The sequence below is a fragment of the Balaenoptera borealis genome, assembly GCF_965194805.1.
Source record: "Balaenoptera borealis genome assembly, chromosome: 20".
NCBI classification, from domain to species: Eukaryota; Metazoa; Chordata; class Mammalia; order Artiodactyla; family Balaenopteridae; genus Balaenoptera; species Balaenoptera borealis.
Window position 1 is genome coordinate 7,903,600 of NC_138879.1, and position 25,302 is coordinate 7,928,901.

General features: G+C 48.4%; 3 protein-coding genes across 5 annotated transcripts in view; 2 read left to right on the top strand and 1 right to left on the bottom strand.

Annotated features, from left to right (window-relative positions):
* The window catches only part of SRP68 (signal recognition particle 68), a 29,399-nt gene extending 15,910 nt beyond the window's left edge, over positions 1 to 13,489 (bottom strand). For 2 of the 3 annotated variants that reach the window (XM_082371180.1, XM_082371181.1), the window contains exons 1-8: positions 13,294 to 13,489; positions 11,668 to 11,734; positions 8,873 to 8,986; positions 5,727 to 5,922; positions 5,082 to 5,164; positions 4,643 to 4,752; positions 4,205 to 4,287; positions 2,451 to 2,591 (exon numbers count right to left, since the gene is read on the bottom strand). In XM_082371180.1, the coding sequence (XP_082227306.1) occupies positions 2,451 to 2,591; positions 4,205 to 4,287; positions 4,643 to 4,752; positions 5,082 to 5,164; positions 5,727 to 5,922; positions 8,873 to 8,986; positions 11,668 to 11,734; positions 13,294 to 13,453 (954 nt within the window). In that variant the 5' untranslated portion in view covers positions 13,454 to 13,489. The remainder of the gene's footprint in view (positions 1 to 2,450; positions 2,592 to 4,204; positions 4,288 to 4,642; positions 4,753 to 5,081; positions 5,165 to 5,726; positions 5,923 to 8,872; positions 8,987 to 11,667; positions 11,735 to 13,293) is intronic. The other variant, XM_082371179.1, reaches the window with a different exon arrangement.
* A 3,727-nt stretch (positions 13,490 to 17,216) lies between these two features.
* On the top strand, positions 17,217 to 19,816 carry GALR2 (galanin receptor 2). The gene is given in 3 exon segments (XM_082371264.1): positions 17,217 to 17,727; positions 18,987 to 19,068; positions 19,070 to 19,816. Coding segments are annotated over 3 exon segments (1,188 nt in total). The 5' UTR covers positions 17,217 to 17,353; the 3' UTR covers positions 19,802 to 19,816.
* Positions 19,817 to 21,032: 1,216 nt separating this feature from the next.
* On the top strand, positions 21,033 to 25,232 carry ZACN (zinc activated ion channel). The gene is made up of 8 exons (XM_082374466.1): positions 21,033 to 21,157; positions 21,236 to 21,360; positions 21,508 to 21,552; positions 21,700 to 21,806; positions 22,069 to 22,238; positions 23,021 to 23,145; positions 23,277 to 23,848; positions 24,207 to 25,232. Exons 1-8 carry the CDS (start codon positions 21,064 to 21,066, stop codon positions 24,427 to 24,429), a joined length of 1,461 nt encoding a protein of 486 aa, XP_082230592.1. The 5' UTR covers positions 21,033 to 21,063; the 3' UTR covers positions 24,430 to 25,232.
* The last annotated feature ends 70 nt before the right edge of the window (positions 25,233 to 25,302 follow it).

Sequence of the window (25,302 nt, forward strand, 5' to 3'; positions counted from 1 at the left end):
ACAAACGTTAAAATGATAAGGGAATACTGTAAACTCTATGTCAGTAAAATCAACAATTTACATGAAAGTAATAACTTCCTTTAAAAAAATAAAATCCAAACTGACACAACATGAAACAGGAAATCCGAACAGCCCTACAACTTGTAAAGGAATAATATTTGTTTAAAACAAGCAAAAACAAATTTTAAAAACCTTCTCACAAAGAAAACTCCAGGACCAATGGTATCACCGGTGAATTATAACAAACATTTAAGGAAAAAAAAATACCAGTGTTACATACTCTTTCAGAAAAAGAGAAGAAGGGAACATCTCCAAATTTGTTTTATTAGGTATGTATAACCCTGATACCAACCCTAAAAAAGACATTACATACAAGACAAGAAAATCATAGGCCACTATTTCTCATGAAAACAGATGCAAAATTCTTAAAGTATTAACAAACCAAATCCAGCAATGTATAAATAAAAAGTACAATATATTATAACCAAGTGGGTTAAACCAGATATTCAAGGTTGGTTTAAACACTGAAAATTAATCAATGTAATTTACTACGTTAACAGGCTTCAAATATTCTTCCTGCTTCAGCCTTTAAAGATTTGAAACTATCCCTATATGGTTCTTTCCAACCCTTTGATTTCATACTCTTCAAACACACCACTGTACCTTGCAGGATAACAATTAAAAACTCATACAGGACTTCCCTGGTGGCACAGTGGTGAAGAATCTGCCTGCTAATGCAGGGGACACGGGTTCGATCCCCGGTCCAGGAAGATCCCACACGCCACGGAGCAGCTAAGCCCGTGTACCACAACTACTGAGCCTGCACTCTAGAGCCTGCATGACACAACTACTGAAGCCGGTGCAATCTAGGGCCCGTGCTCCGCAACAAGAGAAGCCATCGCAATGAGAAGCCGGCGCACTGCAACAAAGAGTAGCCCCTGCTCGCTGCAACGAGAGAAAGTCATGGTCAGTCACCTGATCACAGGTTGTTTTCTTAAGTCAGGTTGATTTCTTAAAAACATTTATATTTTGGGACTCCCCTGGTGGTCCAGTGGGTAAGACTCCGTGCTCCCAATGCAGGGGGCCTGGGTTCGATCCCTGGTTGGGGAACTAGATCCCGCATGCCGCAACTAAGACACGCCACAGCCAAAATAAATAAATAAATAAATAGAATTTTAAAAAAATTTTTATTTTATAAATGTTAAGCATGAACAGCTTTTTAAAGTTACTTAATAAATGTTATCTTTTCTTGTCCTTTGTCTGATGTATGTCTGTGGCCCCATTCCTAAGGAGTCCCTATTTTATTTGCCCCTACTGACCTCTCTTGCCCCCTATTCTATCCAGAATTTCTGCCCCATTGTCACCGCCTGATGCCTGGCACAGAACTATAGCAGTTCTTTTCTTCCAGTATGTATCGCTTTAAAACAAAAGAGTTAACCCAGTTGCATAATCTAAATGGTTGCTATCAGCCCTAGTCCAGAAGAGAGACCTCTATACCCTAAATGCCAATGAAATGTTCTCAGCAGAAGTTAAGTCTTTTAGATTAACGAAAACTCAACTTTCTGGTATTGTTCTAGTCTTCTGTCTTTCAAGGAAATAAAGGGTAAATAAGGGGTAATATGTAATATAAACAAAAGGCACAAAGAAATCCTTCAATTGTTGAAAGCTGTCCCCAACCCAAAGGAGCCGTTCTGGAACAAGTCACTGAAAGGTTTGGATGCTTAAGACAACTCATCAGCACAACTAAGAAAGCACCTCATACAAACATCACTCCGGGTGCAGTAGCTGGCTGTGAAGTCTCATGAAATGCCACTGGTCCCTGCTGAGGCTGGAGACACAGGGAGCGGCCTAGTTTTTTCTCAGACGTTCTTCACCTAATATGGAGAAGGAGCTCTAAAAAAATGCCTCAATCACTGCCTACTTCATACAAACCAAGATGACCAGGATCTCTCATCTTTTGGAACTCATTTGGTTGTTCACACCCGCAAACAGGTAAGAATTATCTCAGCAGGAGCATCGGGTAGTATGGCTTTGCACGAATACTGCATATACACCTCACATAAAACAAGATGTTCTGGTTTAGCTGTCTTTAAAGGGCCCAGGAACAAGAGGTGGCCCTTTAGGGCTGGAAGGCTAGGACAAGAGGTCAGACGGACACAAGGGACATAACAGTCATGCTGCTGCACCACCTGCTGGGCCGAATGTAACCCCTGACTTTAAGCAGACCCTTGTTGCTCCCGTTTTTACCGAAGGCTGTCACTGTCAATTTCTTTGCCGTCCAAACATAAGAACTCCTTGATAAACTCAGCTTTCAAAATAATTTTATTCAAGAGGGTACATCTTGAGACTGTTACCAAATCCCAAGCAGCAACAAAACACTACATGTTAAACACTCAGGGACAACCTCCAGACACACTCAGAAGAGAACAGAATAGGTCCTTGCTCCTTACCTGGGCGATGGCTGCCTCATTGTCGGCCAATCCCAGTAAAAAGATCCTCACTTTGTCGATCCTCACCGGGACCGCTCTGCCTCTCCATTCCACTTCACTCATGGTGGCTGCCTGCTTGGCTCGAGTCTGCGTGATCAACGCCTGGAAGGCAGTTGTAAAAAGTTAAAGCTTTAACTGTGGATATGAGTGATCAAGGTGGAAATCAGTGGAAACCATCATTTGTCTCTTTCTAAAACTAACATATTACAGCTTATAGAGTATATACAAATTTGTATTTAAATTCCTCCCTGGCGTATTTCTTAGCTTATAGAAACTCCAATATTAAAAGGACACAACAGAAGGCTAACAAGAGCAACACTAAGTTTTGGCAAGGGTGTAAGGAGAAAAGCATTGCAAGCAGAAATGTAAATTAGTAGAAACTTACTAAAAATATTTGTCAATATGTATCAAAAGCGTCCAAAACATTCAATTCCACTTTTACAAACTTATCCTAAGGAAATAACTAAGACTGTATACAAAAACTGGGGACACAGATATTCATGTTAATACCAGTCACCACTTTAAACAATTAACAATAATAAGTGGTCAAATAAAACATGTACCACAATGGAATACCATGTGGTCACCAAAAGATGTGTGGAAATGTATTTACTGAAGTGGAAAAAATGCATGTGACATTAAATTTAAGAAGCACGTTACTAAACAGTGTATACTGAGATTCTATTTTTAAAACATATGCCTTTTTCTCTACATATACAAGTTTGGGGGACTTCCCTGGTGGTGCAGTGGTTAAGAATCTGCCTGTCAATACAGGGGACATGGGTTCGAGCCCTAGTCCGGGAAGATCCCACATGCTGCAGAGCAACTAAGCCCGTGCCCCACAACTACCGAGCCGGCACTCTAGAGCCCACGAGCCACAACTACTGAAGCCAGCGCGCCTAGAGCCCATGCTCCGCAACTAGAGAAGCCACCACAGTGAGAAGCCTGCGCACCACAATGAAGAGTAGCCCCCGCTTGCCGCAACTAGAGGAAGCCCGCATGCACTAGTGAAGACCCAAAGCAGCCATAAATAAATAAATAAATAAATAAAAATTTAAAAAAAAAAGTTTGCAAGATATTCATCATATCATTAACAGTGGTTACCTCTGGGTGGTAACCCACATGATTCTGTTTTTTAAAAAATTTATTTATTTTATTTTTATTTTTGGCTGTGTTGGGTCTTTGTTGCTGCACGCGGGTTTTCTCTAGCTGCGGCGAGCGGGGGCTACTGTTCATTGCAGTGCGCGGGCCTCTCATTGCAGTGGCTTCTCTTGCTGTGGAGCACGGGCTCTAGGCACGTGGGCCTCCGCAGCTGCGGCACGCGGGCTCCAGAACACAGGCTCAGCAGTTGTGGCGCACAGGCCCAGGTGCTCCGCAGCATGTGGGATCTTCCCAGACCAGGGTTCAAACCCATGTCCCCTGCATTGGCAGGCGGATTCTCAACCAATGCGCCACAAGGGAAGCCCCTAAATGATTCTATTTTTTTTTCCCCCAATCTTTCCCAGTCTTTTATATTTCCTACTTTTTCTATGAGTACCAAAGTAAGAAAGTTGAACACTTTAAAATATTAAGTGAAAATAGTTTTTGTTAAAAATAGATATAAATATGCATATATTGACAGCAATTATCCTTGGATGACAGGATTATGGATTACTTCTTTTACTGGACTTTTTTCAAACCAAAGACTTTTCACAAAAATGTGCATACTAGATTACCTCCAATTTTTCAGCCAGGAGACCCTCAGTGCCCCCAGACCTCAATCTCATCTGCATGAGTTCATTGATAGCTGACTGGTCCCCTGAGAAAAAGAGAGATATTGAGTGGAAAATCCTCGAGCAAGTTGGCTGTTCCCTCAAGAACCACTAGATTCAACTCCAAGCTCTTCTCCCCCACACAAGCACGTTTCAAGGACTCCCAAGTCCTTTCACAAAGCTCTTGGTGAGTACAGAAGATGGCAGGGCCAAAACTGAAGCAATGGAATTCCCTTCTGGGTTTCGAGCAGGTCTAACTCTGACAATTCTACTTTTTTCGTCAACCAAAACCCACGCCAAAGATGGAAGCAAGGGAAAGGGAAGAAAGTTAAAGAAATTCTCTAGGCTCTCTGAGATGAAGCACCACCAAGCCACCTGCCGCTGCCCCACCAGCGCGCTCACCAATGTTATATGCACAGTAGCGGATGTTGGGCGAGATCTCCTCCACACGCTGGCTGTACAGCACAGCCTGCTCCTCTGTGAAAGCGCTGGCCAGCTTCTCATAGATAGTCCTGCGAGGGAAAAACATCATGGTCCACGGCACCCTCACTGTAAGAAAATAAACTCACAAGGAACACAGACCAACTACCAGAACTGGCATGTTCGGAGGCTGAAAGAGAAGAACCAACATTTCTAAAGAGAAGAGAAAAAGAAAGAAATTGTAATAATTTTCACAGAAACAAGCATTAGCTGGTCTGCAGCTTGAATGTGACTATCATCAAAACTGGTCACAGTTATAAAGCAGAAACTAACACACCACTGTAAAGCAATTATACTCCAATAAAGATGTTAAAAAAAAAACAAAAAAAACTGGTCACAGCCTTTGGACCAGGGGACTTACTTGCATTTGTTAAAAGCCTCAATGGCGGCTTTCCATTCTTGATGTTCAAACCGCAGCATTCCTGAGAGGTAAGCTGTGTAAGCCTGTAAAGGTGATGGGAAAAGAGAAACTGCTTCAACACCCGACAACCAGACAGCCCAATCTCCTCTACTTGCTTCGAACTTTGATATCAAGAATACAGAGATATTCAGGTTGACTCTAAAAGAAAAAAATTTATTTCACTAATAAAATGTGATACATAGGTAATTTTATGATTCATTTTACTTCCTAGGAAAGAACTTCAAAATAAAGAAAATTTGTTCTCTTCATTTTATTTAACAACCCGCTTCTGGGCTATAACATAAGCATCAAAAGTTGAAATATCTTTCATCTCTTTTCAAATATTACGAAAAAAATTCTTATTTTGTGAACTTCCCAGATACAAGTTCTCCATGCACATATCAAAAGAAGCATGGGCTTTCTTAAAAGTTAGAGCTAATTGTTAAAAACCAAGAGCTCAAAAACAAAAACAAGAGCCAACTTCACTTTTTAAAAGCAAGATTAGGTTTTTTCCTCTCCTGACTACCAACATATAACGTAAGAAACTCTGTTCTGTTTACGTCTCTAATCTCCACAATAAAGCAAAGCTGACGTTAAGACACTAACCTGAGCCTCCAACTTGGTCTTGGCGTCCACACGATTGCTCTCACACAAGCGTTCCAACTCCTCCGCATGCTTCGCGGCTTTGCGCAGGCGAGATAACAAGTGGAACCGTTTTCGAGGTTCAGTGTTGGCTTCCTGTTTGAGCTGCATGGCATAGCTCCAGGCTCTCTCAGCATCCATCAGAACCAGAAGCAAGTATCTAAACCAGAGACAGAATGGGCCAACTGAACAGCAAAGGCCAGGAGCACCAGACTCAGATATTCTCTGACGTGCAATCTTTGGCCTCTCAACTTTTCCCTATGCTCTCCCTTGCTTTCCTCCTCAGAGCTGCTCTTCAGTATCAACCATGGCTCCCAAATCAGCATCTCTGATAGGTTTCTAACCACCTATCAGACACATCTCATTGAAAAGCCTGCTATCGCCTCAAACTTGGCAAACTCAGACTTACCCCTCCCAAATTTAGCAAATAGAGGCAGTCTAGCTAGGCACATAATCTGGCCTCATCTTTGAATCATATCTCCTTCATCCCAACTCAGTTAGAAACCAAGTCCTTGAGAAGCAGTGTATACACACATATATATATGTGTGTGTGTATTTTTTTAAATTGAAGTATAGCTGACTTAAAACATTATATTAGTTTCAGGTGTACCACACAGAGATCCGATATTTTTATACATTATGAAATGATCACCACAGGAAGTCTAGTCATCATACAAAGGTATTACTATATTATTGACTATATTCCCTATGTGGTGCATTATATCCCTGTGACTCTATTGTATAACTGGAAGTTTGTACTTCTTAATCCCCTTCCCCTATTTCACCCACGCCTTCCCACTTCTCTCCCCTCTGGCAACCACCAGCTTGTTCTCTACAAGTCTGTTTTGTTTGTTCATTTGTTTTTTAGATTCCACATATAAGTGAGATCATACAGTATCTGTCGTCCCCGAATTTCACTTAGCATAATACTCTCTAGGTCCATCCATGTTGTCGCAAATGGCAAGATTTCATTCTTTTTTATGGCTGAGTCACATATATGTAACCTGATCTTGCTTTTACAAGAAGAAGTTGGCATCCCTTGTTTTTGTTTCTGAGCTCTGGTTTAAATATAGATATAGACATAGATTTAGATATAAAACCTTCTTTATCCGTTATCTATCAGTGGACACTTAGGCTGCTTCCACATCTTAGCTATTGTAAACAATGCTACACAATAAACGCTGGCGTACATGTATCTTTTTTAATTCGTGTTTTTGGGGTTTTTTTTTCAGATACATACCCAGAAGTGGAATTGCTGAGTCATACAGTTCTATTTTTAATTTTTGGAGGAACCTCTGTACTGTTTTCCATAGTGACCGCACCAATTTACATTCCCACCAACAGTGCACGAGGGCTCCCTTCTCTCCACATCCTCACCAACACTTGTTATTTCTTGTCTTTTTGATCACAGCTATTCCGACAGGTGTGAGGTGATATCTCATCGTGGTTCTGATTTGCATTTCCCTGACAACTAGTGATGTGGAGCATCTTTTCAGGTGCCTGATGGCCATCTGTATAACTTCCTTAGAAAAATTTCTATTCAGATCCTCTGCCCATTTTTTAATTGAATTGTTTGTTTTTTTGATATTGAGCTGTATGAGTTCTTTATATATTTTGGATATTAACCCCTCATCGGATATATCATTTGGAAATATCTTCTCCCATTTAACAGGTTGCCTGTTCATTTTGTTGATGGTTTCTTTCGCTGGGCAAAGAGAGGCAGTATACTGAAGTGGTTAAGAGCCTGGATTGGAATCTCAGCGCCACCACTCACTAGCTGTGTGACTTCAGGCAAAATACTAACCTTTCTGTGCTTCACTCTCCCATGCAGTAATACATATAACACACTTAGACCAGAGCCTGGCACTTACTAACTGCTATATAAGTTAGCTACTTTATTATTATTATGGTGAATCTTTCTTTAAACTACTGCCTTGATTCATCTTCCTTTAACTGCAGCTTAGCCTGGTCTCACTGTTGTAACAGACTCTTCCTAACTTGATCTCATCGGATTTAATCAATCCAGCCTGCTTCGTCCCATCATGCTCTAGTTTTCTGACTGTGTCTCATACACTAAGTTCCGAGCCTCTTCGCTGCCTGAGCAGTAGCTAACAACTGCCCAGAGCATTACAGTTCCTACACTGCATCCAAAGACACCATGGCACACTGTTTCCCCAAACACAGAATGTCTTTTCCTCTCACAAATCCTGAAAGGTCCAGCCTCCTCCATGCAGGCTTCCTGGCTTCCCCATCAAGAACCCCCAAACTAACTTCTCCCTTCCAAGACTTCAGAATTCTTATCAGTAAATGACACACAATATGGCAGTTTTGCTATCTTGTAGTGTTCCCTGTTCTGTACTCAACCAATATCTCTCAACAATATCAGAATCAATGAGGTTCAGTAACTATGCCTCCCCAACTCTTCTACAGCCAATATGGTGTCTAACTCAGTTCTGGCCACAACTCGCCCAGGGGACAGCAAACTTTTTTCATAAAGGGCCCAACAGTAAGTATTTTAGGCTTTATAGGCCATATGGTCTCTGTCACAACTACTCTGCTACTGTAGCACAAAAGCAGCTGTAAGCAATATCTAAATAAATGGTGTGGCTGTGTTCCAACTTTATTGACAATAAACAGGTGGCAGGAAGACCATTTTGGTCCACAGGTCAAAGTCTGAGGAACTGACCCGTAGACTTTTAATACATATTGCTTTAATAGAGTAATCCTGTCATGTTAAGCATGAATGCATTCAGCACTGAAATACAAAACTCTTCTGTAATAATTTACACATGGCCAGATTTCACTTAAGACATAATGGTTTAAGTAAGCACTCAGACATTGAAATTTGCGTTCTAGAAACCTTACCTAATAACCAGTTAGAGTCTAATAGCTTACTTCAACATTTACCATGCTACCATAGTTCCTGAACAAGTTAGAGAGTCTCTCTGAGGCTCAGTCTCCTCATCTTATGACACAGGAGTAGTAAAGATGTCTATTCCACAGGGTCACGTGAAATAACTAAGAGTCTGACACAACACCTGTCACGCTGTAATTGTTCAATAAATGTATTAGCAAGATGCATTCAGCACTTAGCACTGAGCAGTCAATACCTGTTATCGGTCAGAAGATCTTCAGTTACTTTTTTCCCTGTGAATTTGTGTCTGTTCCCCATCTTGAAGTTGAGTGTTTTCCGAAGACGTCTTTGTCTACGGGAACAGTAGCCTCTGTAGGAAACCACAACCAAAAATCATTCGGCCAAGCTGATAATACTTTCAATAGTAAATTCTACAATAAGGTAAGGTCAAAAGTTTGGGGGTATTCTACTTATGGTTGCTGTAGATACCACCATCCTCTTGCAAACATTTATTGAATGGAAACCTGCAAGCAATATGACTGGTACCACAGAAAACATGAAGAGATGAGGACACAGCACCCATTCTCAAAGAACCCATACTCTAGTTGGAGAGAATCATGCAGATAAAATGGCAACCAAAAAAACAAGGCAAATGTCAAATTGAACAAGTAATCATTCTCTTCTTGCTAACCCACTTTGCTGGAGCGGACTTATGGTGGGTTTTCAAAGAATGAGTAGGATTCTGATGGATGTGAAAGGGAAGCAGGGGCGTCCTGAGGGAGACTGTGATGATAATGAAGGCGTGGAGAAAGAAGCTGCAAGCATATTGGAAGAAAAGTGAGGAGGTTAATTAGGATATCAATAAGAAAACTATAAACATCACCTCTGTGCCAAGCCTCTCTCTTCTGTACTCATGCAACTTTTTATTCTTACTTCTACTACAATATGAGAGCATTATATTATGTTCTTATATGTCTATCTCACTAACATAAACTCCCTTAGTGCAAAGATGATTTTATTTTCAAGTTTCCCCCAATGTCATAGCACAGTGCCTAACATATAGATGTGCAATAAATGTATTTTGACTAAATTGTGTAAAAGTACATGTAAAATTTTACCACCCTTAATCAAATAATACAGCATAAAATTTACAATACAAAATGATATTAAATGGTACTTCAAAATCTCAGTCTTAAAGCTACCAGAGCGGACTTCCCTGGTGGCACAGTGGTTAAGAATCCGCCTCCCAATGCAGGGGACACGGGTTCGAGCCCTGGTCCAGGAAGATCCCATATGCCGTGGAGCAACTAAGCCCATTGAGCCACAACTACTGAGCCCACGTGCTGCAACTACTGAAGCCCGTGCGCCTAGAGCCCGTGCTCTGCAACAAGAGAAGCCACCGCAATGAGAACCCCGCGCACCGCAATGAAGAGCAGCTCCTGCTCACTGCAACTAGAGAAAAGCCCAAGTGCAGCAACGAAGACCCAACACAGCCAAAAATAAATAAATAAATAAATAAATTTATTTAAAAAAAAAAAAGCTACCAGAGCACAGGTTATTAAAAAGAAGAAATAATAGTCTGACCGAATCTATGAGCTAGATATTTTCCCTCGATTCATAATTATGCTTTAATTATCACTTACCCTTTCACATAAAAATCAAATGGGGGGCTTCCCTGGTGGCGCAGTGGTTAAGAATCTGCCTGCCAATGCAGGGGACACGGGTTCGAGCCCTGGTCTGGGAAGATCCCACATGCCGCGGAGCAACTAAGCCCGTGAGCCACAACTACTGAGCCTGCGCGTCTGGAGCCTGTGCTCCGCAACGGGAGAGGCCGCGACAGTGAGAGGCCCGCGCACCGCGATGAAGAGTGGCCCCCGCTTGCCAAAACTAGAGAAAGCCCTCGCACAGAAACGAAGACCCAACACAGCCAAAAATAAATAAATAAATAAATTTATTAAAAAAAAAAAAATCAAATGGGACACTCACACATTATGAGTAGAAATACAAATCGCTAAAAATTTTCTGGCAATATGGATACGTTTATCAAGATCCTTAAAAACGTTCATACTCCCTGAACTGACAGTCTATTTCTATACTACTCTATACTAAAGAAATGATCAGAAATACAAAGAGGTATGAAGAGATATTCACGGGAACAATATTTTTAAACCTACAAAACTGGCTATGATATAAATAAGCAACTTGGGGGAATAGGTAAATAAATTATGGTATGCCTATATATTGAGTTATAATGCAACTAATAAAAATCACATGTATGGAACATTTTTATAGGCATGGAGAAATACGTACCATATAACGTTTGGCAAAAAAGAGGAATACAAAGTTGTATATACGATATGAGCAAACTTATGAAAAAAAATGCATAGAAAGAAACTAGAAGAACAAAAATACTATTTGGTAGGCACATACATACAAATATATTTATGTACTAAAAGACATAAAAACGGACTAAAAGGTACACATCACAGTCATTTTTATGTTATGAATATTTTACCACCAAAAAATCTAATTAAAAATGTAACATTGAAAACAATTAATAATAACTAGAAAAAACAAAAATTCGAGTCAACCAATAGCCATTCAATTGGGGGACAAAAGCAGACTGCGATTCATCCCTGCAATGGAATACTACTGAGCAGTATGTTAGCTGAGAGAACGTAGACACAAAAGGCTATGTTCTGAAAAAAGCAGAACTATAATGACGGAAATCAGAACAGTGATTGCCAACAGCTGGAATGTAACCCAGATTCTATAATATGGTTAAGTTAAAAAAAAAAAAAAAAAGATTACCATAACTTATTTTCAGCAGAAGCCTCCAATGTATCTGCAATATTGTGAGACAAAATGGATAAAAAGATTGGCTCCTTTTAAATTTGAAAATTAAGTATCTTCTTGAGAATTCAATACAAGTTAAGAACTAGACTTTCTAGGTATACTTTCTGGTACAGCAGAATAAGTAGGATAGTAAAAAAGCAAACCAAATTTGAAAATTCCACAGAGATTTGTATATATCTTGCACATGATACTAACCTGTACCTCTGAAAATCTCCATGCCGTAAACCATGCTGCTGCTGGGATTCTTTAATAATCTGAAGAACTAGAGCCAAGATTAAGGAAAAGCTTACAGTGCCAAGAATCCAAATAAATCAAAACATTCATCTATATTAGTACTATTAGTCTACATTTGTATCAAATCACAGCACATTAAACATTTCTGAAATACTTAGTACATTAATGAAATCTCTGGTAAGCATTTTCAATAGCTATCTTATCATAGGACAGGACCAGGGCTAAGCATGTAGAAAAGTTGACTGCCTGAACTGTTAACTACTTTCAAACTAAAAAAGAAGGGCATCATTAGCCATTGAGGATTAATGAGACCAAACAGCTTAAAGCTGGATTCTAAATACTGACTACATCTGGGGTGGTTCCCAGTGATTTACACCTGGACCCAATGTTTTACTCATTTTAGCAGATTCAGGTTATAAACGACGTGTACTACTCCTCTATTTGCATAACCTCGTACATCTGCCAAATCTGACTTTCCTTAACAGCTGTGATGTTGCATGTGCCTATGGTGAGCACATGCCAACCAAACCAGACCACAGTTTGCATTAAAATACTAGTTTTTCTTTTAAAAGAAAAAGCCCTGAGCAAACTCTTTTTAAGAATCTTAAAATATTTAAAGATTATGTCCCAAACTTTAGGAAGTCCAACGACCTTTGTCTACAATTTTAGTTTTCTTTTAAAGTTTCCTCAATGCTTCTTTACAGATGTATTTTAAAATACTGAACAATAAAAGGACTATTTCAATAACTAAAAAGAGACAAACAGATATAAGGTGTGCAGTAAAATCAAGGCATTCTAACATCCATTTGAAAGGATACCACCAGTTCAAAAAGTAAAATTTCAATCTCCTGAAAACTTCACTATATTAAGATGTCAAGCTAAATGTATTATTTCAGAAATTCACCTACATTTTCTCCACTACTTATTCGTTTCAAAAAGCCACAAACTAATGTCATCAACACTCAATTGTGATACACTCTGATGAAAACTAGAAACCGATTCATCTGAATGACTCTCAACAAGATAAAAGGTCTACAAACCTATTAAGAAAGCTATACAAGTAATGTTAACAATCTACAATGATTTATATTCAAAATGGGCAATAAACTTTCCCTTACAACACTCAACCTTTGCCTCCACTTCCAGAGCATCAAACTGTAATTTTTATTATCCATTCCCCGACGGCTGTCAGACAGAAGTATTAGGCCAAAAGGTCAAGACTGCAGTTTCCTCTCCCCAGTTCAGTGGCCCCAGTTGCCAAGGCAGTAGTTCACCAGAGTGGCCAGTGTCAGCCCCATCACCAGCCCCTCCAACTGGGCAACTGCGGGGAAACTGAAGAAAACTGCCCAATATTCCGGCGCCGCTTGAAAGAAGAGGACGTTCCCCAGACTGGAGGACAAAGATGCGAGGAAAGGCCAGTCGAAAACCAGACCCTGAAACTCTAAGTGCCAAAAGGTAGAAGCGAGAGAAACTGCAACCTTCGGCCTCTCCTGCCCAGGTCTTGCCGCAACCCGCCGCCTCTCCCGCCCCCGGCCCGCCAGATCGACACGTAGTCATTGCGAGTTAGGCCCGATTACTGTAGGATACTCTCCAAACTCAGGCTGTCTCCGAATTCTTTGTTTGCCTTCGATCCAGCTGAAGGCCGTTCGTTTTCCTTATTTTCCTCTCCTCCGGCACCGCGTCCACCACCGCTACCGCCGCTGCTGCTACCACCGCCGCCGGCAGGAACCTGCTTCTCAGCAGCCATCTTGCCCCTGCACCGCAAAGCAGGACGGGATAGAGGAGGCGGGACGACCGGAGAGAGAGAGAGAGAGAGAGAGAGCGGAGCCAGCTCGGCCGGGCTGACGGGATACCGGCGGACTCCGCCGCCGACGGCCCTGCCCGCAGGCAGCGGCCACTTGTTGGAGTGCGCCTGCGCGTGGACTAGGCTTCGGGTTTCAAATGGTGGTGGGCTAGGCTGAGGGCCCGGAAGCTCGCGGACGCCGTAACTGCTGAGGTCTCCTGGGGTAACTCTACTTCCAGTCCACCAAGGGTGGAGGACCCGGAGATGTCCCCCTCCCACACCTCCTGCATCCCTGCACAGGGGATCCGGCTCAGGTCCCGCGCACAGAGAGCGGGTGCAGTTGGATAAGACCTTTGGATTTCGGAGTGTCTACCTCCCCGGGGGCTCCGGAGATGGGGTTCCCACCCTACGCAACGAAACACCACGCCTGGGAGGGAACCACCTCTGTCTGCGCTTTCCTTTGGAGCCGACCATAGTGCAGGGACTTCCTCTAATGGATGGGGAATCGGTGCCCTTCCCTGGACTTCCGGTCGAGCAGTCCGAGGAGGGAGAACTGCTGAAGCGAGGGATACCATGAATCTTTCCTCTGCAATATGGCACTGCGAGCTCTGGAGTCTGATCTCTGCAGCTCCAATTCTGGCTCTGCCATTACTGGTTGGGAGATGTTGGGCAAATAATCTCCCTCTAAACCTTTTCCCTCATCTGTGAATGGGGATAACCAATTAGGGTGGTTATGAAGACTAAATTAAATGGTGCATTTTTAAAGTAAGTCTGCACTAATCATTAGGGAAATGCAAATCAAAACCACAATGAATGATCACCTCACACCCATTAAGGTGGCTAATATTAAAAGGATAATAATAACAGAAAATAACATGTATTGGCGAGGATGTGGAGAAACTGTAACCTTGGTGCACTTTTGGTGCAAATATAAAATGGTACATCCACAGTGAAAGACAGTATGGCAGCTCTTTATAAAATTAAAAGAATTGCCATATGATCCAGCAATTTCACTTCTGGGTATATATCCAAAAGGATTGAAAGCAGAGTCTTTAAGAGTTATTTGTACACCCACATTTATAGTAGCATTATTCACAATAGCCAAGAGATGGAAGCAACCCAGCGGCCCTCAGGGATAAGCAAAATATGGTCTGTCCATACAATGGAATATTATTCAGCCTTAAAAAGGAAGGAAATTCTGACACATGCTACAACATGATTGAAGCTCAGAAATATTGTGCTAAGTAAGCCAGTCATGAAAAGATATGGTATGATTCCACTTATATAAGGTATCTAGTGTAGTCAGATTCATAGAAAGTAGAATGATGGTTACTGGGGGCTGAAGGCAGGGGAAATGGAGAGTTATTGTTTAATGGGTATAGACTGTCAGTTTTGCAAGATCAAAAAGTTCTCGAGATTGGTTGCAAACCAATGTGAATATACTTAACACTACTGAACTATACACTTAAAATGTTTAAGGTGGCAAACTGTGTTTTGTATATTTTACCAAGATTAAAAATAATTTAAAAAAAAGTAAGTCTCCCAAATGTCTATCAACAAATGAATTTGATAAGCAAAATGTGATTATCATACCATGGAATATTATTTGGCCATAAAAAGGAATGAAGTACTGATACATGCTACATTGTGGATGAATCTTGAAATCATTAGGCTAAGTGAAAGAAGGTATACACAGAAGGCCACATATTGTATGATTCCATTTATATAAAATGTCCAGAATAGGCAAATCTATAGAGACAGAAAGAGTGGTTGTGTAGGGTTAGGGGTGGGAGGCAAGAACAAAAACATCCTAAAATTGACTGTGGTGATGGTTGCACAACTCTGTGAATATACTAAAAAACAAATGAACATTTTATATGGGTAAATTGTATGGTATGTGAATTATATTTCAATAAAGCTTTTCTTTAAAAAAGTAAGTCATGATGTTAGTCCTCTAGTCAAAACTCTGCAATGGCTCCTCTTTTTAGTCAGACTAGAAGACTTCCTTGCAATGGAAAAAAGTCCTACATGCTATGCCTCTCACCTTCTCTCGTGCCAATCTCCTTCTTGTTCACTCAGCTCAAGCCATACCACCCTCCTTGCTTAGGGACACGGGCACACTCCTGCTTTAGGGCCTTTGCACTGGCTGTTCTATCTGGAATGCACTTCCCTTGGCTATCTGCTAGGCTAGCTCCTTCAACTCTTTGCTCAAATGTCACCTTCCTAATGAGGTCTGCTTGACCACCCCATTTTAAATTGCACCATCACCACCACTCCAGTACTCCCAATTCCCTCACCGTGATTTACTTTTCCTGCAAGTACTTAACTTGTAATTGATTAATAACTTGAGTTATATTTATTGTCTCTCTTCCCTGCTAGAAAGGAAGCTCATGAAGGGCCTTGATCTTTGTAGAGCTCACTGGTAAATCCCAAGGACCTAGAACAGTGCCTGGAAAGGAGTAGATGCTTTATAAATGTGCATTCAATAAATGAATGGCAAGCATCTCAGAAACATGAATGGTTATTATCTTCCTATTCAGTGAATAAGCAGGCAGGGCAGAGGTGTGAATAAAGTTTCCTTACCAAGAGGAGCAGGTAGCTGGGCTCCTGAGGCTGAGATCCTGGAGGGGAAAGTGGAAAAAGAATGTTTTTGACTAGGACTCAAGGAACAGGGCAAGGAAAGGTGAAGCAGAGGTCAAGCTACAGAAGGTAGTGATGTTCAAACCCAGTTTTAAAACTATATAGAAACGTTGATGATTCTGGGTCACAAATGTTTGATGGCTAGTATGTCAAAATCAGAAACAAATATTTAAGTTGTTTTTTTGCAACCTAAACACCCTCCTGGCTATCTAGGAAAATGTTCCTGATGCATGGACCTCTGCTGTTTTGTATTTCCTTTAAGTTTCCCCTTGTTGGATATCTGAATAGGGTAAGGAGAAAAAGAAGAAGAGTTGGATTCATCCCGATTCTACCAACTGGCCTCAGGTCTCTCACACACATCTCATTCCATTCTCACCAGAGCCCTCTGAGAAGGTGTTATTAGCCCACATTGTAATATTGAGGAAACCGAGGCACGGCGCCAGGAACAGAGCCTGACACACAGCAGATGCTCAATAAATTTTTACCGGACTGAATTGGAGGGGGAAACGCTCAGTGAGGGAGAGAAGGGAATGAAATCCTTCCACCATCCCCACCGCTGCTCCTGGGAATTAGAAGTGGGAAGAGGCGTGGAGCACACGGCAGGGCCGTCCCACTCGCCAGTTCTGGAAAACGGCAGCACTCCCATCCGCCTCCGCCCTTCATCACCCCCACCCCACGCTTTAGGGGCCACCTGGAACTCTCTCTCGAGGACGCCCCCCAGCCTGACCCGGGAGGTCTGGCGCGCCCGCCAGGCTGCAGGAAGTGCCGAGGCGCGCGGGGGAGCGGGCGAGCGCTCCCGGCAGTCGGTCCCTCCACCACTCCGGCGTCTGCCCTGGAGGTCGGTTCGCTGCTCAGCCCGGCACAGTGCGGAGTCGGAGGCTGGAGCGCGCCGACGACGCCGGAGGGCCGGGGAGCAGACACTGGCGCGGCCGTCCGCCCCAGGGGTGGGCAGCCTGTGCCTTGGCCGGGGCGCGCCGAGGCCCCTGGACAGCCCTTCCCCCAGCGCGGCCGGCCGCCAGGGGGGACATCCCACCCTTCGGCTGCTCGCTCCTCCCCCTGCCCCCAGCGCACTCGCTTCTCTTGCCCCAGCCGCCGCGAGGCTCACTCCGCCCGCAGCTCCGCCGAGTCGCTCTGGGCGCTGCAGCGGCTGAAGCCGCCGGAGCTGCGCGCTCGCCAGGACGCAGACGGCTGCAGAAGTCGGGGCAGCCCCGGTGCGGCGGCACTATGAATGGCTCGGGTGGCCTGGACACCGAGGACACGAACGAGGCGGGCGGCGGGGGTAGCTGGCAGCCTGAGGCGGTCATCGTGCCCATGCTATTTGCGCTCATCTTCCTCGTGGGCACCATAGGCAACTCACTGGTGCTGGCCGTGCTGCTTCGTGGTGGCCAGGCGGTCAGCACCACCAACCTGTTCATCCTCAACCTGGGCGTGGCCGACTTGTGTTTCATCGTGTGCTGCGTGCCCTTCCAGGCCACCATCTACACCCTGGATGACTGGGTGTTTGGGTCGCTGCTCTGCAAGGCGGTGCACTGCCTCATCTTCCTCACCATGCATGCCAGCAGCTTCACACTGGCTGCCGTCTCCCTGGCAGGCAGGCTGTGGCTGGAGAAGGGGTCTGGACTTGAGGGTCAAGGAGGGATGCGTGGAAAGTAGAAAAGAACACTAGGAAGGCAAGGGAACCAGGAGGGAGTGAAAGACAAGCAGGTGTATAAGAGGAAAAAGAAGAAGAAGAGTGGGGGACCTCCGTGTATCTCTGTTAGGTGCATCCTCAGGGGCTTCAGGCTGGACACCTCAGCTCTCCAGCGCCGCTGGCATCTGACAAAGCACAGCGTTTCTGGGTACAAAGCGTTTTTCCCCGTGCTGGGTCTCCTTGGAAGCTCAACGCCCCTGGGAGGCTGGGATGGGAGGGATTACTGTGCCCAATTTACAGACCAAACCGAGTTTGTAAGTGATTTGCTCAGAGTTGCCCATCCAGTAATCCTGTGCGTGAAGCCATTGGCCTGTCTCCTGGCGTCAAACTCGGGCGCCTCCACCTCGCTGGCCTCCAAGCCACAGTTTGCTCCGCACAGTCGACTCTGGTGCGGACTGCAGAATTTGGGTCCTTCGTGAGGGCCCATGCCAAACTCTGAGCAAGCATGCCCGAGGCTCCCTAGCTCGGTCCCACAACCTTACCAACAGGCCCAGGGGCAAAGGCAGGAGAGGAGCGGGCCCAAGGGTCCCCCTGGAAGCTGAAGCTTGAAAGGACACCTGGGGGATTCCTAGGAAGGGAATCCTGGTATCTCCCCGGCCCCCTCCGTCCCCACGTCCTCCCAACCTTCCCTGGACAGGCAGCGAGGTGAGGCCACATTCCCCTTATACCTCCCAGTTCCACTGAACGCCAAGTGTGCCGGTTCCAAGAAGAGAGCACTGGTGGGACCCATAGAACGTCGGCTTCTCGAAGGAATTCCCTCGCGGTACCTTGCCTGACAGTGTCTCCAGGCTGTCCCCTAGGGCCTCAAGGCACCTGGGTCCTACCTCTCCGGGCACCGTCACTGGTGGGTAATCACAGCCTGCCGGAGCCCCACAGTCGGTTTAATCTTCGGGGTGCCCTCCCGGGTGGAATCCCATTGTGGTCGTAGTCTCAGGAAGAGCAAATGAGTAGCCTTTCCTGCTGCCGGGTCCCGCCCCACATGTAGGCGCGGCTGAGGGTGTCCGGGATGCTCTGTGTCGCCCTCTGGGCTTGTGCGGTATTACCGTGCGCTAGAGACATTCCTCATTCCTCGACAGTGAGCGTGGGGCTCGAGGTGGAGGGGTCCGGCCCTGTCTCCGCGAATCCGCCGTCACACCAGACGTCTCCCTTTTCTGGCCTGACCCGCAGGTATCTGGCCATCCGCTACCCGCTGCACTCCCGCGAGCTGCGCACGCCTCGCAACGCCCTGGCGGCCGTCGGGCTCATCTGGGGGGCTGTCGCTGCTCTTTTCCGGGCCGTACCTGAGTTACTACCGCCAGTCACGGTTAGCCAACCTGACCGTGTGCCACCCGGCGTGGAGCTCGCCTCGCCGCCGCGCCATGGACCTCTGCACCTTTGTCTTCAGCTACCTGCTGCCCGTGCTGGTGCTCGGCCTGACCCACGCGCGCACCCTGCGCTACCTCTGGCGCGCCGTCGACCCGGTGGCCGCCGGCTCGGGCGCCCGGCGCGCCAAGTGCAAGGTGACGCGTATGACCATCGTCGTGGCCGCGCTCTTCTGCCTCTGTTGGATGCCTCACCACGCGCTTATCCTCTGCGTGTGGTTCGGCCGCTTCTCCCTTACGCGCGCTACCTACGCGCTGCGTATCCTCTCGCACCTGGTCTCCTACTCCAACTCCTGCGTCAATCCTATCGTCTACGCTCTCGTCTCCAAGCACTTCCGCAAGATCTGCGCGGGCCTGTTGCGCCGCGCCCCGCGCAGAGCCTCCGGCCGCGTGTGCGTCGCGGCCCAGGGCACCCGCAACGGCAGCGTGCTGGAGCTCGAGTCCACCGACGTAACGCACGTGAGCGAGGCAGCCGGGCCCTCTGCTCCTGGGCCGGCGCCTCTTAGCTGCAAGTCCTCGAGCTCGGTTCCCAGCCTGTCCTGGCGGGACCAAAAGGCTCCCAAAGCCATCTTGACAATTAATGTGACCCGAAGGCACTTAGGGAGTACACTTGGGTGTTGAAAGATTGGAGTCAGAGGTCGGGGGATCGTGGAAGGAGTTTCATCTGTTAATAAAACGCGCAATCTATTCCGCGTGCATTGGCGCGCCGTGTCTCCGCATATCTCACGGTCCCGAGGCTCTAGGACTTCACAGGGGAGCTCTGGATAAATGAGGGCGGGGTGCCCTGCCGAGTTACAAGGAAAGAGGGCGGCCCGCACCGAAGGCGGCAGAGTTAAAATCCGCGTAGAAAGGGTCCCTGAGGCTGGGGAGCGCGGGACGACCGAAGGCTCTTTGCACGTGGCCATGCGGAAGCGCCAGCTGTATATAGATCGGGGAACCAGCAGCCGCCAGTGAGCGCGACAAAGGCGGGCTGAGTGTTGAAGCGCGCTCGATAAACCGGTCGATGACAGACTTGGACACTATGTGTGTTCCTAGTAGCGTTCGTGCGCCTGCGGGTGGCGGGTCCTTGCCTGTTCCCAGCTCCCTGGGGTCCCTTGGAGTCATGCCAGCCAGATCAGTGCCTACCCACCTTCAGCCTTTGGGTTTCCTTCCTTCACTGCAGCTATCTGGGATCTGGTCTCCAAGGGCTTGGGTTATCCTCGGGCCAGGAAAGTCACCCGCACCTCCGTCACTCCTGCTCTGCGGCCCACAGCGGTGTTTCTAAGGCACTGCGGGACCGGGGCAGGCTGAGAATACCGCCCCGAACAAAAATGCCCCCGATCTTTGGTCAGGAGCTAGCCTCTACCTATCCCCAGGTTTGCCCCACTCCCGGAGTTCTTGAGCCAAGGCTTTTTACGTGAAATTAGTTCAGTGTTCGAGGAGAGGCAGGATAACCCAAGGGTGTGCCCACTTCAGGTCTTTGAGCACAGAGCAGTTTGGTAAGGGTCTGGGTATTTAGCCAGGCGGTGCCTGCTGTGGAAACAGAGGCTGCACCTGGCCAGATTGGAAGGACAGTGTCAGAGAAGTGTGTGTGTGTTTGGGCAGGGGTCCCATGCTTTCCTGGTCTGCTTGATGGGTCTTGAATGTGATAATGGGTTCCAGGTGGTGGAAATGGAGCAGGACCGGGAAGCCTCGGCAGGTGCAAGGTGGGTGGGGCTGGGTCCTGGGCTTTGTCTTCAGGTGTTTGCTGAACCTGGGGTGGGGGTGTGCCAAGTCCAAGGCTCCAGGGTTGGTGCACAGAACAGCTGCCTCCAGCCGACTGCCCAGTCCCCCAGAGAAGTGACTGAAGTAGAGGTTGTAGCTTAGGCACTCCTGCTCCATCCAGCCCCTCCGTGCAGCTGCTGATGGCCCTGTGGCTCCTGCCCCATCTCACCTTCCTCAGGCTCGGAACCCCACAGCCCTTGGCTCGGGAGTGTGGCTTCAGCGTGCCAGCGGTTGGTAGGTAGAAAGCGTAGGGTCTTGAGCTTTGGGATTTGGGCCCCAGGGCGCTGGGTGACCTCGACCTCCATCCCTCAGACTGGCCATCCTTCTTCAACCTCAACTCACCCCAGGAGGTTCAGGAAACCATCCAGATTCCGAACAACGGAAGCGCGCCCCTGCTCGTGGATGTGCAGGTGTTTGTGTCAAACATGTTTAACGTGGTAAGTGTCCTCAGGCTCTGGAGGACTCGGGGGCCCAAGCGCTGAGCTAGGAATGGGGCAGGACTCAGGCTAGTGAGTGCTGGGGTCTCCTTCCTTCTTGTCACATAGTACCCACCCCCGAGGTGACCTGCTGCCCCCCTCCCCCAGGACATCCTGCGGTACACAGTGTCCTCCACGATGCTGCTTCGGCTGGTGGGCACCCATGGTGTGGGGGCAGGGGTTGAGGAAGGGAGACCTCTGTAAGCCCAGCACAGAAGTACTGGCCTTCATCAACCTGCCAAGCCCAGGGGCGCATATATACGGAGAGTGGGCGCCTTAGTAGCATCCTTGTGTCCCTAGTCCTGGCTGGACACTCGCCTGGCCTTGAACTCGACTGGGCACCGGCAGGGCAGAGTCACGCTGCCCTGGGACTCTCTCTGGACACCAGGACTCACTATCCAGGAGGCGTAAGTGAGGCGGGGGTTCTTGTCTCAGGAACTGGGCAGGCATAGCCCTCGCTATTCCCCATCTAGAGCCGGGAGGTCCTCTTAGTGAATATCCCCCTCCTGGTGGCCCTGCCAGACCACTGGCACAACTCCCGTGCCTTATGGTGCCCTTTCTGAAACCCCGAGGGCAGTGGATAGCAGCTGGGCATATGCTGGGGTCTCCCCCTCCTCCCCCTTCTGAGGAGGAGCTGGGCCACTGGCTGTGATACCTTTCCCTCTTCAGGCTCTGGGTGAGCTGGCAGGACCAGAGCCCACAGGCCCGAGTGGACCAGGATGGCCACGCTGAGCTCTACCTGGCCCTCACCACGGAGACCTACTGTGACTTTGAGCTTTTCCACTTCCCCAGGGACCAGAGCGACTGCAGCCTCAGCTTCTTCGCTTTTGGCAACACTGGTGCTGACAGGACAGGAGCTGGGGGATGAAGGGAGAGGGGAGGGGAAGCCTCTGGCCTCCAGCGAACACCTGACACCGGGGTCCCGGGCCTGTGTTCACACCAGTCTACCCCCAGGCTTAGGGGAGCTGATCATTCTTCTTTCACCCGGCACCTCCCACTCAAATAGCAGCCCCATCTCCTAGTCCTCCCCTGCTCTAGGCTGTAGGCCCCCTCCAGTCTTCTCTTCTCCCCCATCAGCTACCCCAGAGCAATGCCCCCAACAGCCAGGGCCAAACTGCACACTTGTGTCAAGCCCAGAGGCTCAGGCTACTGCAGGCTCATTCCTGGAAACATCCCGAAGGTGTAGCCACCCAGTGAATATCCCACAAGCCCAGCAGGTGATGTCCAACTCGGCGGCGAAGTCCCATCCTTCCCTTACATCCCTCCCCTCTGGGAAATACCACAGCTGCCGCCCCATGAATCCTAATTATTGCAGGTGTCAGATGATATACTGGTGAACGAGTCTGTGACCATGTCCCCCTCCATGAAGTGGTGCACTTATTTTTACAATGAAAATTCATCTATGAATCTGATAAGGCCCTTCCTCTAACTGGAGTAAACTTGGGGTCTTGCGAAATCGGGTTTGGAAAGCCCTTGTACAGACCAGTTTCCCAGTGTGCCCCCAGCAACCATCAGAGGGCTCCATCACCCCTGGGCTCCAGCTTGTCCCTGCCCCTACTCCCAAGAGAGATGCGGGGGCAGGGGTATTTCTAGTTCACTGTTCTCACCCCCACCCCTTCAGTGATGGAGCTGGAGTTCCAGGCCCATGCGATGAATGAGATCGTGAGTGTCAAGAGGGAATACATAGTTCAGGATTTGAAGATGCAAGTCCCATCCCAGCAGCTGGTGCCCTGCTTCCAGGTGACGGTGAGTTGGGAGGTGGCTACCGAGGGCTGATGGGGGCATCGGGGATGCACAACCAGAGGCCATGACATCACCTTTCTACTGCCCACCCCTGCGCAACCCCCACTGGAAAGCCCCGACCTTCCTCCTTCCAGTTGCGCCTGCAGAACACAGCGCTAAAGGCCGTCATAGCGCTCTTGGTACCCGGGGAGGCGCTGCTGTTGGCTGACCTGTGCAGGCCGCTGCTGCCCCTCTGGACGGAGCGCATCGCCTACAAGGTGACCCGGCTGCTGGGCTACCTCGTCTTCTGCTCCTCCCTGGTTCAGGCCCTGCCCAGCTCCTCCTCCTGCAGCCCGCTGCTCAGTAAGGCCCACACCCTCGCCTGGCCGGGGGCAGGACCACCCTGTGCTAGGCCCCCCTCATTCTGCCCGCACCTGCTGTCGCCCAAGCCAGGGTGCCTCTGCTCAGGTGCCTGGGCTCTCAAGGCCGGACCTGGCCCCTGCCCACCTCCCCAGTTCACTACTTCACTGTCCTATGCTGCTCTTCATCACACCACGGAGACCGTGCTGTTGTCCGGGCTGCTGGCCCACAGCAACCCCAGGGCGGAGAGCAGCCCCAGCTCAGTCCTCAGAGGGGAGCAGCACGACTGTGGGAGCCCAGGGCCTGATCCTGAAGGTGGGCAGGGCCTGGGGCCCCTTCCTCGGGGGTTGCTGAGGAAAGAGGCCTAGGGCCAGAGCTGGCAGGCTGGGGTTGCGGGTTACCAGGCTGGTTAGGGGTTCCTGCGTCCACTCTGCTGGCTCCACTGTCCCTGGGTTCCACCACGGCTGCCCTTGGAAGCCGCAGGTCTGGAGCAGGGAGCAGGGTCGGCCCCCCTAAAGGCCCGGGTGACTTCAGACTCCCTGGGATAACCTCTGCCTTGCAGAGCCTCTCTTGTGGGACGTTTTTTCAACTCAAGATGACCGAGAATGGGCCAGACCCAAACATTCATTAGCTGTGAATCTAACGAAGGGAGAAATACAGACTGGCACCTCCTGGGATTCGCCCTTCTGCTCCGGGAGAGCGTGCATGTCAGGTGAGCCCTGAAGTACGCCTCCTTTTCCCGCCTCTCCCCACACAGAGGCCTCCAGAGGGGCCCAGGGGCCCAGGAGGAGCTGGCCTGAGGCTGCTGACCACATCTCCTTCCCGGTGTGCGTGGCAGGGGTGCTTTGTAGCCAGTTCAGCTTCGCTGTGCTCTGGATGTGGGCCACAGGCAAGTCGGACCCAGCCCCTGGTGAGGCTGCCCCCCACGGCAGGTGGCCCAGGCTGTAAGGGCCAGGGCCTGGGGCTGCAGACCTGAGGGGTTGGGCTGTGACAGGGTCTCCAGAAAGAGGGGGGAGGGAGGTCGACTCTCTTCCCTAAGCCTGGAGGACCCCAGGCCACCCTGAGCTCTCCCTTCTGTTAGCATGCAAGCGAAGAGTGTGGAATAAACCCATCATCCCAGTGCAAGGGCGCCTCAGGGGTCTGTCTTCACTGAGCTCAGCTGTTCAGTCTTACGGAAGTAGGTGGGGCCCATCTCATGCCCCCGGCCCCCACTCCGCCCCAGATCGTCTCACGATTGTTCACTGGTCACCCAGTCCCCACACGCAGCCTAACTGCTCCTTCTGCAACCACTGCTGCTTGGCTCCAGGCACGGGGTGGTCAGAACTCCTTCTGTGAAGTCCTGCCGAGTGCTGGCCCTCAGAGGGCAGGGGAGAGAGCGCTCCTGCTCCAGCCACCAGGGGGATGCCTCGGGGGCAGAACCCCCCAGACCGCAGGACTGCGGGGACGGGGAATGCGTCCTCTGCACTGAATCCGAGCGCGGGTCAACCCTGCTTGCTCTTCTCCAGGCCCTGTGGCTGCAGCGTGGCCTGCTCCTCCGAGCCCAGCCCTCACACCTGGGCTGAAGGGGGCTCTCCATCCCCAACTCCGAGCTGGCCCGGAGGTGGGCTTGCTCTGCTCTCCCGCTCCTGTCCACACGAGGCAGCTGAGGGCACAGACCTCTGTCTTCCTTCTCTGTCCTTCCTGCCTTGAAGCCGTCACGTGGCCCCTGCGGGCTGCAGTCAGGGTCATGAAACCCAAGGTGTGGAGGAACCCCAGAGTTCTGGGAGAGCGCTGCTTGTGTGGGGAATGGGGGCTGCGAGAGGAAGGGCAAACCAGGACCCG

Excerpts from the sequence above, each read along its gene's own strand:
- ZACN (XM_082374466.1), top strand. The coding sequence starts at position 21,064 with ATGGCCCTGTGGCTCCTGCCCCATCTCACCTTCCTCAGGCTCGGAACC. Across the intron at positions 21,553-21,699 it reads CCACGATGCTGCTTCGGCTG|TCCTGGCTGGACACTCGCCT; the intron begins GTGGGCACCCAT and ends TTGTGTCCCTAG. Across the intron at positions 21,807-22,068 it reads GGACTCACTATCCAGGAGGC|GCTCTGGGTGAGCTGGCAGG; the intron begins GTAAGTGAGGCG and ends TTCCCTCTTCAG.